Here is a 15,002-nt window from a genome sequence, read left to right on the forward strand (position 1 = left end):
CTGAAATGGGCTGCCTGTGTAAACGCAGCAATATTCTTCAGACGGTTGGGGACACTGGGATACTTGCCAAATTGGTTTGACTGGCCTGTGAAAACACATTTTGGAGGGAAAACAAATTGCCCTAGGTGTAGGTGTATTTTTTCAAGCACACTGTCATCAGAGAAGGGATATCAGTCATAGCAGAAGGGATCTTTTGAGGATAAAGGATGCTGATGCAGTCATGTACATGTTTATTTGCAATTATTTGAAGTAAACATTACAGCAAGGCACAATGGCCAATGCAGGTTGAATAGATATGTGATGGCTTAAGAAATCATGTTAATAAAAGGTTAATTAGCTACTGTGTACATGGGTTAGCTTACATGTCCTTAATATTGTACATATCAAAAGTACAAAGTTTCTCTTGACAGGCTATAAAAACACTGAGATGTGAAGTTTCATATCAACCACTGAGTTAACACTGGATCTATTTAAAGTATGAACACTGATTCATATAACCACTAGAAAATGAACAGTTCATACAGCACTTAAATAGAAAGTTCACAAATAAGTCAATGTGACTATAAATATCAATCTCCAAAGTAATTTATAAAATTGAATATTGTGGGAGATAATATACATTTTGAGAATAATAATACATTTTACATTGCAGCAAGACCAAAGGTGAAATCTCCCAAAACATCCAGTTGAACAATCACTGCCATATACCGTGGAGGTAGGAAGGAAGAGCTGCACAGGTCTTTATATTCAGCTTATTTCACATTTTTCACATGCACTCAAACATGCTATAACCCTTTACATTTAATCATTGCTCTTTCAATTGCCTTAGTACACCGTTAGAAATGAGCCATTTAACACCCTGCATTATCTTGCAAAACAGATGCTCTCTCACATTCAATGAACACTCACCGAAGATCACAATTAACCAAGAAAAACAATGACATCGCTAAGACAAGTCACCACTACTCTAAACATAGATATAAGAGCATTTTAAATGAATGAAAGCTCACTTTTATCAGGGTACAAAAGCAAGAGTACAGTAAAAACAAGTGTAATATCTTTTAGCAAGGCATTTAAAGCAGCAGAAGAAATAAAGCGTTTTCCCTGCCCGTTTCAGTAAAAAACAGATGGGGCTGGAGAAATGTAAGCACTAGAAATTATAGGCATAGCTCTGGATGAAAGGACTGATCATTCATGATATCAACATTATTTATCTTTAACCATGTTGTACATGTTTGCTTACATTTACTAATGTATGACAGTTGAAATAAGCTCACATATTTTTCAAGAATCAAATGGGTACATATAAATGTATGTAGCAACTGCTGATTGCCTCTAACTCCAACACCTGTATTCTATCTTGTATAAAAGCGCTATTTTGGTAGTTTAACCAGATTTTATAATAAATTCCATATCACGTGGTGTGGAATTGATATCAAATATTTCTTCTGTGCTATGTGATACCTAGGTCAGAATAAATATTTCAACATATACATACAGTATGATAGAAGTTGCAATACTGTCAGTATCGTCACGACCTGCCTGAAGCACCATCTATTATAACGTACTTAAGTAGGAAACCAAACATATATGTCTGCTAGACTAAAGCAAAGTCTATAGGCTTTTATTACATCAAAGTTAATGGGAGGTTAGCCTGAGGGACAGCTCCTTGACGTTCCTGAGTCGCTTGTCAGAGTAACTGGAGTCACTAGAGAATACTGCTGAACCAAACAGTGTACCTTAACAGGTGGGTGTGGTTATGTACCAAAGGCTCTTAAAGACATTTAATATAACACATGCAAGCTTCAAAAGGTAAAATGAAAGTAAATTAATGATAATCTTGGCCCAAAATTACACAAGATGAATTTTATATTTTCAGTTGATGTGGAACATCTGCCAGTCCCAAGGGCTTGAGAAACATAAAAAGCATTTTGTTTTAAGGCAAAAAAAAGAAAACCGTGACTACTATTTACCAAAGAAATGGAGATAGCAGCTTTTAAGAAGTTCAAAATTGCTCTTATTGACTCTATTATGCCTGAAGATTATCCATGAATCTCTAGGTCAGTGCTGTATGTGGATTTAAAGGTCAATGGTCTTACTGCAGTCTCACAGTGCAACCTGGTTGGATCCTCATCCCGTGAAGGGTCAGATTTAACTAATGGAGGTGGCAAGTCTTGTCCCTCATTCACACCCACTGTTTTCCCCACGTCCTCTTCCTGCTTCTTTCTGCTCTCATACTCCACGTCCATTTCCTTCTTCTCTTCCTCGGGGTCTTTGACTTTGTGCACAATAAACAGGTGTCTGTTGAGAGACAGCTGAGATGCAAAACATAATCCACAGTGCAGGCATTGGGGAGAATTTTTATCGGTTTTATGCTGAGGTATGTGCTGCTGGAACTGTGTGCCATCCTCTGAGGTGAAACCACACTTAGTGCAGCGAAAGTGAGATTTCAGACTTTTGGTAGAGGAGCCTTCTAGGGCAGCACCATCCTCCCCCTCCCTCTGGGATGCCACAGCAGGTCTCTTTGAAACAAGCCTCTGCAAGTCAAAGTTAATGATTAGATTTCAAGTGTCATTTTTGACAATCAGTAAAATGCAGAAAAAATTTGAATTAAAATCACCTCTCCCAAGGCTTTGCTGGTATCCAGGGGGGTTGATTTTGACAGACTAAAGTCTGGATTTTTGATCCCATGCATCAAACTGATGTGGTTCTTCAGCATGATGTTTGTGGTGAATGTTGTCCTCTCATCTGTGCAATACCTGCACAATAAGAACAAATTATATCATATACAAAAGAATAGTGAAAATGTGGTAACCACAGCTTTGTTTTTGCACGTTGGACCATTTCCTGCAGTGCCACCCAGGGGCCAATCATTGCAAGATACGACCCAACCTTTCAGAAAGTAATGTACTTTGTAATGTAGATTTCAGGATAAATCTCACCAGCAGGTAAAGGTTTTCTTTCCATCGTGGTCATTGCGAATGTGTCTTCTCAAACTTGTAGAGGAATTGAAAGACCTCTCACACTGCCGGCATGGATACCTCTTCAGTGACTACAGAAAGCACAGAGAGAAGATTGACTTTATTAGGGTTGAGCTGACTTGGGAATTATTTCATTTCATTAAAGGCCTGAAAGATGAAAATCCCACATCTGAAATGGTCCCCAAATTATCATCTGTCCTATAGTATAAATGCTACAGCTAATTAGTTTGAATGAGCAATAGAATAACTAAGTTGCTCCTCACCCTCCCATGGTTGTTCTTCATGTGAGAGACGTAGACTTCTCGGTCAGGCAGCCAGTGTAGGCACTCTCCACAGGTCCAACCAGCATTTTTCAGATTGGTCTTCCTGTCCCGAGCGGCCAAGCTGGCCCTCTTTCTGGTTGCATCAGAGTGTTTAATGGGAGTGTTTACCTTTGGCTGGTGGAATACAGAGGTAACATCTTGGTGCTGTGCAGTCATCTCTGTTGGTTTTGTGCTTTTCTCCACCTCTTTGAAGATTCCTCCATGCACCCCCTGCAATATAGGCAGACAGCATTGAAAAAGACAAAACCAAAAACTTAACATTATATGCCCCATTTTATGTCAATGTGACAAGGTTGAATTTTAGGATGATGGCAAACCTTAAAATGCTGCATTAACGACTGCTTTTGGGTGAAGACTGAAGTGCACTCAGGACACTTGAACACACAGGTTGTAAGCTTTTTGGCATTTTGATGGAAGTGCTGAAGCAATAACTGCTTTTTCTTGAACACTGTCTCACAAGAACACTTGAAGATTAACCTGCAACAGAAAATAAACAATTAGAACAAACAGCATTATAATCATGTCAAACTTTAAGATGAGTTAGCAAATATGCAATTTCAGAACATGCATTTAGTTAAACTCACTGAGGAGACACTACGCTGGCATTGTGCTTAGTTGTCAAATGCATTTGACATCCATCAGAAGACTTGAAGGCAACAGGACAGATAGTGCACTTATAGAAGACCTCACAGTGTTTCTCCTCAATGTGACTCTTCTGCACATTAAATGACATGAAAACCATATCACAGTGAAGACACCTGAAAGAAAACAAAGGATTTAGAAAAGGGGGCCAATGTTATAGAACACTTTTGTGATATGTATCCACCGAGTCCCATTCAAGGTCCTAACAAAAGCATATACTTTAGTATAGATTTACTTATAGCCAGCCTTGCGTGCATAGTGAAGACAGTTCTCCTTCACATGCTTCTGTATGTCCACAGAGCGACTCAGCGCACCACACTCAGGGCAGCAGTAAGGGGACTTGTGGGCATGAATACGCTGGTGAGCCCGGAAGCTGCACTTGTTCGGTAGCAGCATCGGGCACACCTTACACATCTATACATGACAAAACAACACAAAGCAAAACATAGAAATACTGTCATTATTACCTGGCCTATGAAAGTGAACATCTCAGCAATTATTATCATTTCAATTCAATCTTTACTCACCAGTCCCTCCATTTCATCCGACAGCCTCTGGTAATGGCCTGCGAGACCTCTGTAATCTGATAGCTGCTTGTTACACTCCAGGCAGCGGAGTCTGTGGCGGATGACTTTGTCTGGATAGAGGGGCATGACTGGTTGGCTTTTAGGTGAGGATAATGGGGGCACATGGGAGCCCACATGCACAGAGGATTCAGCGAGCAAAGGTACAAACATCTGTCCCTCTGCTATGGGTTTCATGGAGAGCTGTGTGCACTGCATCACCACACCTTTGTTCTTATGTTCCCGTGCATGTGCCAGCAGGGCACACTTGTTGAAGAATACCATGGTCTTAGCACAGTGGGTGCAGGCTACTTCAATGTGCACACTCCTCCTGCCATAATGATAGGCGAGACTCCTTTCTACCCCAAAGGAGTCCCCACATTCAAGACAGCAATATCCGCGTGGTGGCAAGTGGATGTTGCTCTCAGGTGGTGGGTTCAGGTTGGGTACAAATGTGGGTACAGGGTTGGCATTGTTTAACAGTCTGTTTAAAGTACCTGCTGCTGTACTAGGAATGGTAGCACATGGATTAGGGGCAGCTTTTTTTACTTGATGCACCAATGGGACAGTGCTGCACACCATAGAGGAGGGAAGTGCATGTTGTTGGCTCTGTTGATGGGAGGTGGAGCGTGCTGCGACTGATGCAGCAACGCTGTGAGGGACTAGGTTCAGGTTAGCTAAGTGCATTGCCTTAGGAAGGAAGCTTGCATTGGGCGAGTTGCCTGTTTGAACTGATGAAATCCTCTTTTGTGTAGAAGGCCCGTGCTGGGCAACCGGCATAGGTCTCATAACCGGACTACTTGTATTATGAAAAATAGTTGGGGACTGTATTGGTCTTGGCCTCTTGGAGTTCCCCTTTAATTTGTCATCAGTAACCTTTGATGGCAGAATACCAACTGGTGTACTTTTGATGGGCATATCAACAATGATATTGCTTATCACATTATGAGAGGGATAGGGAGACAAACTAGAGTAGGCCTCCTCAACAATAATTTTCTGGGATGGGGAGGACTCAACAGACAGGACCTCCTCATTTTCTGAATCAGGTACTACACTGGTAACTGTGCGCTGGATTTGCCCAGTCGTAGTTTTTATGGTCTTTATTCTGACCCTCGGTATGGCGGGGGGTGAGCCAGATGCCAGTGCTGGGGATCCCTTGCCACTGCTATCACTGCAAATGCTTACAGGACTGTCAGGTGGCTTCATTAACCGCTTCACAGTTTCAGGGGGACTCCGGGGACTTTGTGGTGACATGGGCCTTTTTGGACTAACATTCATGGTGCCGTCATGAGCCACTGATAAGTCTCCAGAATTTGGTGGTTCACTGGGATAACTTCTGGCATTCAGTGCCACTAATGCCTCAAGGCAAGACGATAGTTTGGATGTTGGAGTTTTGACACATGGATGAGAGGTGGACATCTTAGACGTTGCCACTATATTGTTACTGCTTGACTCAATAATGTTATGATCATTTGCAGGGAGCACTGCACTACTATGACAATCTCCCTTGTCCTTCTGGTCACTGGCATTACTGTCAGGCTTCACCTCGGTTCTGGTATCCTTTGCTTTGATTGATTCTCCTTTGCTCCTTGGGAGGTTCTCAAGTTCTTCACAGTCTACTTTATGGCACTGGTCAAACATACTGTAAGACAGCTGTTTTTTCTGATTGTCTGACATTGGGGTTTCTGCAGACATAAATATAGAGGCAGCAGGGAAGTAGGGTCTCTCTTGTTTTGGATGGACATCAACCCCATTGCTTGGGGTGTCTTCAGATTCTGGACTAGAGATGGGGCTGAACTGGGAAAAGGACTGAGAGAAGGAAGGTGTTCCTTCAGGTTTTTGCTGGACGGGGGTCTTCCCTAAGAGTCCTCTTGAGCCATTTCCCTTCAAAGCACACACAAAAGACTTAGAACCACAGTGGCCTATCTGATGAGAGTCCATGGAGGCCCCTGACCCCCTGAACCCATTTTGCAATGGGTATCCGAAATGTGGGTCCTCTCCACCACTATCAGGCGATTCCTGGTGACTTGTGTTCTTCACTATAACACTGACAGCAGGAACATCAGACGCACCCATAGCTTGGTGAACAGATACACTGTCCTCCATACACATCTCTGTGTGTTTCAGCTGACCTTCTGCCTCATCATGACTCTCCTGGATGGGCTCTTTAGCATCCAAACTGGTGGCATCAGGGATGTCAAAGGCAGCCAAAAGATCGTCAAAATCAGGGGTCTTCATGTCACCCATGTTTGAAAGCTTACAAACACCTGAGGAAAACATAAAGAGGTCAAACATGAGCACATAAACTGGGGTATCAGATAGTGATGTTGAGGAGAGTTATTTACCATTTGGCTCTCGATTATGTTTGTTGCTAAAATTCTGCAGGGTTGTCAGTTGGTGTCATGATGAGCTGCTCCATCTGTGCAGATACCTGAGATCAATTAATAGGTATTAGGTTTCCTTTTGTACATTATGGACATACAGTGAGCTAGCTAGCTTGTAATGATAAAAAGTGTATTTCACTGGCTAGCTAAGTTAGCTGTCAAATAACTGCGTCTAGCCATGAGCCAAGTGGATAGTTAGGTAACTAGTAACTTGCATCTCCAGCTGGCTAGCTAGCCACAGCAAAGTGTAATTGAAGTTGAGCATCAAAATTGATAACTAGATATACAATATCACCAAACAACGCATTGTGCTGCAACAGAACTGTTTAAACTGTAAATACTCAGAACATGTGAATACAGAGGCCGGAGTTATCATGCTAGCTGTTAGTTAGCAAGGTAGCTAGGTGTGTAGCAAATGTTAGCCAGTTTGCTTGCTAATTGTCTAGCTAACGTTAGCTGGCTCGCATATTTGACACTCGCAGATCTAGCTACCATTAGCCAACTAGCACTAAATTAGCGAGCTAGCTAACGTTAAACGACACGCTAAATCATCTACTACCGAGTTAGTTAAGGTTAGCTTTAAGATTAAAAACATAGTCGAGCATATCGTTATAGCCTAATGAGTTCAAATGTAGAATTCACCTACTTGACGATTAGTTAACGCGTTGCAGCCATAATTCATCCGATTCCCAGGCCTCATTATTTCGGGTGGATTTCTTAATTTACAACAAAACAGCTAGCTAGCTTCTAGCTTATTGCTTGCATGCTTGCTTGCTTGCTTGCTAACTCGTGAGAGCTATACACATATGTCATCTCGCGATTCTGAAGTGAAAATTGATTGATAAGTCACAAATCGATGCAATGTTGGAAGCTATCAATGCAAACTGCTTCAGTAAATATGATGTGGAAATTCTACAGCCCCTCTCCTGTAGCATTCCTTACAGTCGCTCAGAATAACATTTTTTCTGAGCGCTCTAGCTAGCGACTTTATGGCGCATCGCCAGCTTCCTGACGCAATTCCTCTAGGATCAGTGCTGCTATCCGGGATCCTTGGGAAGTCCTTACCTTAACCTGAACCTTAATCCCAACCCCTACCCTAACCATAACCCTTGCCTAACCCTCATGCTAGCCTTAAACTGCAGTCCTAACCTTAACCTTAATCCAAACCCCAACCCCTACCCTAACCATAACCCTTGCCTAACCCTCATGCTAGCCTTAAACTGCAGTCCTAACCTTAACCTTAATCCAAACCCCAACCCCTACCCTAACCATAACCCTTGCCTAACCCTCATGCTAGCCTTAAACTGCAGTCCTAACCTTAACCTTAATCCAAACCCCAATCCCTACCCTAACCATAACCCTTTCCTAACCCTAACGCTGACCTTAAACTGCAATATCAAATCAAATTGTATTGGTCGCATACACATATTTAGTAGATGTTATTGCGCATGTAGCGAAATGCTTGTTTTCCTAGCTCCAACAGTGCAATAATATGTAACAGTGCAGTAGTATCTAAAAATGATTCACAACCATACAAACCAATCTAAAAGTAAAATAATGGAATTAAGAAATATATAAATATTAGATCGAGCAATGTCAGAGTGGCATTGACTAAAATACAGTAGAATAGAATACAGTATATACATATGAAATGAGTAAAGCAGCATGTAAACATTATTTAAACATTAAAGTGACTAGTGTTCCATTATTAAAGTGGCCAGTGATTCCAAGTCTATGTATATAGGGCATCAGCCTTTAAGGTGAAGGGTTATGTAACTGGGTGGAAGCCGGCTAGTGATGGCTATTTAACAGTCTGATGGCCTTAAGTTAGAAGCTGTTTTGACCTCGCCTGTACTGTACTGACCTCACCTTCTCAATGATAGTGGGGTGAACAGGCTGTGGCTCGGATGGTTGATGTCCTTGATTATCCTTTTGGCCTTCCTGTGACATTGGGTGCTGTAGGTGTCCTGGAGGGCAGATAGTTTGCCCCAGGTGATGTGTTGGGCAGGCCGCACCACCGTCTGGAGAGCCCTGCGGTTGTGGGCGGTGCAGTTGCCGTACCAGGCGGTGATACAGCCCGACACAATGCTCTCAATTGTGCATCTGTAAAAGTTTGTGAGGGTTTTAGAGGCCAAGCCAAATTTCTTCAGCCTCCTGATGTGGGTGGACCATTTCAGATCATCAGTGATGTGTACGCTGAAGAACAAATGTCAGTGATGTGTACGCTGAGGAACACATGTTTGGGTAGACCCATCTAAGATTAACATAGAAATGTGAATTATAGATATGTCATTCTCATTGAAAGCAAGTCTAAGAAGTGGTAGATCTATTTTATGTGAGCTATTTCTATGCTTTCTGTTTTTAAGTTTCATTTGGGGTCTTTTACATATGGTTTTGTACACCAGGTTCAAATGCCTGAAAATACAATATTTTTGGTTATGGAAAATATATTTCACAGCAGTTTAGATGGTACAATGATTCTCTACACTATACTTGCTTTTTTGTCACATAAACTGAAATGAGGTGAACTATTAGAATTTTAGCAACCAGGAAATGACGGAGTGATTTATGAATAGTGAATCTTTAAAATATATACATCAATGGGGGGTAGGGATGTCCCAAGGAACCCGGATAGCACATATCATTCCCCTAGTTGTAACCATAGAGATAGATAGAGGACTCGTAGAGATAGAGATAGATAGATAGAGATAGAGGACTCGGCAGGTAGCCTAGTGGTTAGAGCGTTGGACTAGTAACCGAAAGGTTGCAAGAGCTGACAAGGTGAAAATCTGTTGTTCTGCACCTGAACAAGGCAGTTAACCGACTGTTCCTAGGCCGTCATTGAAAATAAGAATTTGTTCTTAACTGACTTGCCTAGTAAAATAAAGGTAAAATAAAATGTTTTAAAAAAACAGCCCAAACTGGCTCTAACCAGAATAGAAAGAGTGGGAGGCCCCGGTGCACAACTGAGCAAGAGGACAAGTACATTACAGTGTCTAGTTTGAGAAACAAAGTCCTCAACTGGCAGCTTCATTAAATAGTACCCACAAAACACCAGTCTCAACGTCAACAGTGAAGAGGCGACTCCGGGATGGTGTCCTTCTAGGCAGAGTTGCAAAGAAAAAGCCCTATCTCAGACTGGCTAATTAAAAGAAAAGATACAGTTGGGCAAAAAAACACAGACACTGGAAAGAGGAACTCTGCCTAGAAGGCCAGCATCCCGGAGTCGCCGGTGATGCCGAAACGTAGGTAAATACCCAATAAATTACTGGGAGTTTATATATGGAGTTTGCGACTCTCTTTATTTTGATAGTTTATAGTTTATTCACCGTTAGTCAGCATCTCCACAAAAACAAATGTTTCTGTCTTTCACTAATTCATTCTAATTAACTTAATCATTATGACACACCCCTCACTATTATTGTTGGTTGCACTAATTGCGCTCTTTGTCTACATAACCTGGTTCAACTATTCATGATATTTCCATGAAGAAGGCACAGTGATGCCGAAATGTTGGTATATACCTAATAAATTACTGGGAGTTTATATGGAGTGTGCGACTCTCTTTATTTTGATACAAAATCTGTTGGCACCACATAACATACCAAATATTATAGTGTCACGGACATTAATTTCAGTAGCACTCTGCCAACACGCACACACATATAACTCACTCACTCACTCACTCACTCACTCACTCACTCACTCACTCACTCACTCACTCACTCACTCACTCACTCACTCACTCACTCACTCACTCACTCACTCACTCACTACAAACTAGTGACAATATCACCCCATTACAGACATTTAACAGTTTTCTCTTGTCACATCAGACCACAACTGTCTTATAGTATGTTTGACACGGTCATCTACAGTTCATGAATAAGTAAACACGAGAAGTGTGAATGATGTGAATGCATATCATTTTCAGTCATAAAGATAAGCTACCAGGTGAGCTACTGCTTTACTGTGACCATGGGCCAGGTCCAACCCAGTTTTTACATGGTTCTCATATTATATTGCCATGTCTTTCACTTTGTAAGTTGACTCATGCGTGTAAATGGCACTAACAAAGTTAGTGTTTATTTCTGTAAGCCCCTTCCCACTCTTCAACACTCAAAGCTTTGTCAGTTACATATCACGACAAGTGCCAATCCATTGAAGAACCAGGGTAAGGGGATCGGTGTACTGTACTGTTCAGACTTAAGCATAGTTTTAGGACATAATACTGCCATAACAGAACATCTTAGAACATGCTATTTCACTAACATTAACAAGATCCAATTACTGACCAACAAAAACTATTTCTACAGTGCATTTGGGAAGTATTCAGACCCCTAGACTTTTCCCACATGTTGTTACGTTACAGCCTTATTCTAAAATTGATTAAAAAAAATGTTTTCTTCCTCATCAATCTACACACAATATCCCATAATGACAAAGTAAAAACTGGTTTTTAGACATTTTTGCAAAAAGACTGAAATATCACAAGTATTCAGACCCTTTACTTAGTACTTTGTTGAAGCACCTTTGGCAGCGATTACAGCCTCGAGTCGTCTTGGGTATGATGCTACAAGCTCGGCACACCTGTATTTGGGGAGTTTCTCCCATTCTTCTCTGCAAATCCTCTAAAGCTCTGTTAGGTTGGATGGGGAGCGTTGCTGCTCAGTTATTTTCAGGTCCGGGCTCTGGCTGGGCCACTCAAGGACATTCAGAGACTTGTCCCGAAGCCACTCCTGCGTTGTCTTGCCTGTGTGCTTAGGGTCGTTGTCCTGTTGGAAGGTGAACCTTCGCCCCAGTCTGAGGTCCTGAGCGCTCTGGAGCAGGTTTTCATCAAGGATCTTTCTGTACTTTGCTCCTTTCATCTTTCCCTCGATCCTGACTAGTCTTCCAGCCCCTGCCGCTGAAAAACATCCCCACAGCATGATGCTGCCACCACCATGCTTCACCGTAGGAGTGGTGCCAGGTTTCCTCCTGACGTGACGCTTGGAATTCAGGCCAAAAAGTTCAATCTTGGTTTCATCAGACCAGAGATTCTTGTTTCTCATGGTCTGAGAGTCCTTTAGGTGCTTTTTGGCAAACTCCAAGCGAGCTGTCATGTGCCTTCTACTGAGGAGTGGCTTCCGTCTGGCCACTCTACCATAAAGGCCTGATTGGTGATATGCAGCAGAGATGGTTGTCCTTGTGGAAGGTTCTCCCACCTCCACAGTGGAACTCTGGAGCTCTGTCAGAGTGACCATCGGGTTCTTGGTCACCTCCCTGACCAAGGCCATTCTCCCCCGATTGCTCAGTTTGACCAGGCGGCTAGCTCCCAGGAAGAGTCTTGGTAGTTCCAAACTTTTTCCATTTCAAAATGAAGGAGGCCACTGTGTTCTTGGGGACCTTCAATACTGCAGACATTTTTTGGTACCCTTCCCCAGATCTGTGCCTCGACACAATCCTGTCTCGGAGCTCTACGGACAATTCCTTCTACCTCATGGCTTGGTTTTTGCTTTGACATGCACTGTCAACTGTGGGACCTTATATAGACAGGTGTGTGCCTTTCCAAATCATGTCCAATCATTTGAATTTACCGCAGGTGCACTCCAATCAAGTTGTAGAAACATCACAAGGATGATCAATGGAAACAGAATGGACCTGAGCTCAATTTCGATTCTCATAGCAAAGGGTCTGAATAGTTATGTAAATAAGGTATTTAGATAAGTATTTCTAGAAACCTGTTTTTGGTATGTCATCATTGGGTATTGTGTGCAGATTTATAAAGAATACAATTAATTTAATCCATTTTAGAATAAGACTGTAATGTAGCAAAATGTGTAAAAAGTCAAGGGGTTTGAATACCTCCCGAATGCGCTGTATTTAACCCATTTCTATATCTTGTGTTGTTTATAGCCTCCATTTGCCCATCCAGAAGTAGCGATATCTCTTCTTTAGTGTTGAGAGGCCTGTTCATAGGTACCTGTGTATCTCTGATTAATGCCTGTATTGCAGGTAAGTGCTTATTTTCACTTCAAAACGATTCTTGATATCACAGTTAACGCATCATCTGACTCTCCTTGGTGTAATATAGGACACATTTATTTTTTCGATTTGTTTGAAGTGGACCATGCTTGCTTTGTTTTTCATTGTTCATTGTGACCTCTCCAGGTATTCTCTATGTTCCTCCTCTTGACCTTTTGAATGTTTTTGGGACCTCCTTTTTCAACACCACGAATATAGACCTAAAAACCTGCTTTACTGATCTCTTTGGAAGGTAGGTTTGAACATTTACAACAGTAAAAATGGTTTAAGAGCTGGTAGATATCAGGATATAACATGTTTCTCTACAGATCATTCTACAAATCTAACCTAATGCTTTGTTGCTGCACTGTGAACAATGGGACCATATCATTTGACGGCTCCTGGAGCACGGTGACCAACGCCACTTTGTACTTCACCAAATGCTGTGACCTCTTTGATAACACCGTTTGTAACTAGGCCATCCTGTAAGTCTTATGTTGATTACCAGTGAGTAGATTAACTTTTTCATTGTATGTATATATTTTTCATAACATCTATTCACATTTTATTGTATATATTTATACTGTAAGTAATATAGAGTAAACTCTGTCCCGAGATTACAAAATGAAGATAAAGCATGTACAGATTAAACCAGCCCTTTGACATGTTATTTCTTTAATGATAAATATTTATTTCTTAAGATTCACCCTTTCATTCAGTGTCAGAAGACAGATATTATGAAAATAAATGTAAAGAAATACTGAAATGTATATTGATTGTAAATTATAAGAGTAGATTATTACATTGAGTAAATCTGTAAATACAGTATGTAAAAATATGAGCATGAACGTTTGACAAGAATGGTATGTACACTTTTATTTTACAAAATCCATTGGCACCACATAACATACCAAATATTATAGTGTCATGGACATTAATTTCAGTAGCACTCTGCCAACAAGCACACACATATACCTCACTCACTCACTCACTCACTCACTCACTCACTCACTCACTCACTCACTCACTCACTCACTCACTCACTCACTCACTCACTCACTCACTCACTACAAACTAGTGACAATATCACTCCATTACAGACATTTAACAGTTTTCTCTTGTCACATCAGACCACAACTGTCTTATAGTATGTTTGACACGGTCATCTACAGTTCATGAATAAGTAAACACGAGAAGTGTGAATGATGTGAATGCATATCATTTTCAGTCATAAAGATAAGCTACCAGGTGAGCTACTGCTTTACTGTGACCATGGGCCAGGTCCAACCCAGTTTTTACATGGTTCTCATATTATATAGCCATGTCTTTCACTTTGTAAGTTGACTCATGCGTGTAAATGGCACTAACAAAGTTAGTGTTTATTTCTGTAAGCCCCTTCCCACTCTTCAACACTCAAAGCTTTGTCAGTTACATATCACGACAAGTGCCAATCCATTGAAGAACCAGGGTAAGGGGATCGGTGTACTGTACTGTTCAGACTTAAGCATAGTTTTAGGACATAATACTGCCATAACAGAACATCTTAGAACATGCTATTTCACTAACATTAACAAGATCCAATTACTGACCAACAAAAACTATTTCTACAGTGCATTTGGGAAGTATTCAGACCCCTAGACTTTTCCCACATGTTGTTACGTTACAGCCTTATTCTAAAATTGATAAAAAATGTTTTTTTCTTCCTCATCAATCTACACACAATATCCCATAATGACAAAGTAAAAACTGGTTTTTAGACATTTTTGCAAAAAGACTGAAATATCACAAGTATTCAGACCCTTTACTTAGTACTTTGTTGAAGCACCTTTGGCAGCGATTACAGCCTCGAGTCGTCTTGGGTATGATGCTACAAGCTCGGCACACCTGTATTTGGGGAGTTTCTCCATTCTTCTCTGCAGATCCTCTCAAGCTCTGTTAGGTTGGATGGGGAGCGTTGCTGCACAGCTATTTTCAGGTCTCTCCAGAGATGTTTTATCGGGTTCAAGTCCGGGCTCTGGCTGGGCCACTCAAGGACATTCAAAGACTTGTCCCGAAGATGCCACCACCATGCTTCACTGTAGGAATGGTGCCAGGTTTCCTCCTGAC

The 15,002-nt window shown here is 41.4% G+C and overlaps 1 protein-coding gene across 3 annotated transcripts; it reads right to left on the bottom strand.

Moving 5' to 3' along the window:
• Positions 1-207: 207 nt before the first annotated feature.
• Positions 208-7,663, bottom strand: LOC115152005 (zinc finger protein 592). Of its 3 annotated transcripts, none has more exons than XM_029696430.1 (10): positions 7,540-7,663; positions 6,855-6,928; positions 4,474-6,776; positions 4,182-4,360; positions 3,889-4,062; positions 3,622-3,781; positions 3,245-3,514; positions 2,943-3,052; positions 2,621-2,759; positions 208-2,537 (listed from the first exon to the last, which is right to left on the bottom strand). In XM_029696430.1, exons 3-10 carry the CDS (start codon positions 6,754-6,756, stop codon positions 2,043-2,045), a joined length of 3,810 nt encoding a protein of 1,269 aa, XP_029552290.1. In that variant the 5' UTR covers positions 6,757-6,776; positions 6,855-6,928; positions 7,540-7,663; the 3' UTR covers positions 208-2,042. The 3 variants fall into 3 exon arrangements, with proteins under 3 accessions (XP_029552290.1, XP_029552288.1, XP_029552289.1); XM_029696428.1 differs by having other exon boundaries at positions 6,855-6,940; XM_029696429.1 differs by having other exon boundaries at positions 6,855-6,940; positions 7,536-7,663.
• Between the last annotated feature and the right edge of the window lie 7,339 nt (positions 7,664-15,002).

This window comes from Salmo trutta, chromosome 17 (genome assembly GCF_901001165.1).
Source record: "Salmo trutta chromosome 17, fSalTru1.1, whole genome shotgun sequence".
Classification (NCBI taxonomy): Eukaryota; Metazoa; Chordata; class Actinopteri; order Salmoniformes; family Salmonidae; genus Salmo; species Salmo trutta.

What these genes read in the sequence shown, in the direction of transcription:
- LOC115152005 (XM_029696430.1), bottom strand. Translation starts at nt 6,756, where the DNA reads ATGGGTGACATGAAGACCCCTGATTTTGACGATCTTTTGGCTGCCTTT. An exon ending in CGGATGAAATGGAGGGACTG is followed by an intron (nt 4,361 to 4,473) that starts GTGAGTAAAGAT and finishes TGTCATGTATAG; the next exon opens with ATGTGTAAGGTGTGCCCGAT. An exon ending in CCAGCAAAGCCTTGGGAGAG is followed by an intron (nt 2,538 to 2,620) that starts GTGATTTTAATT and finishes TTTGACTTGCAG; the next exon opens with AGGCTTGTTTCAAAGAGACC.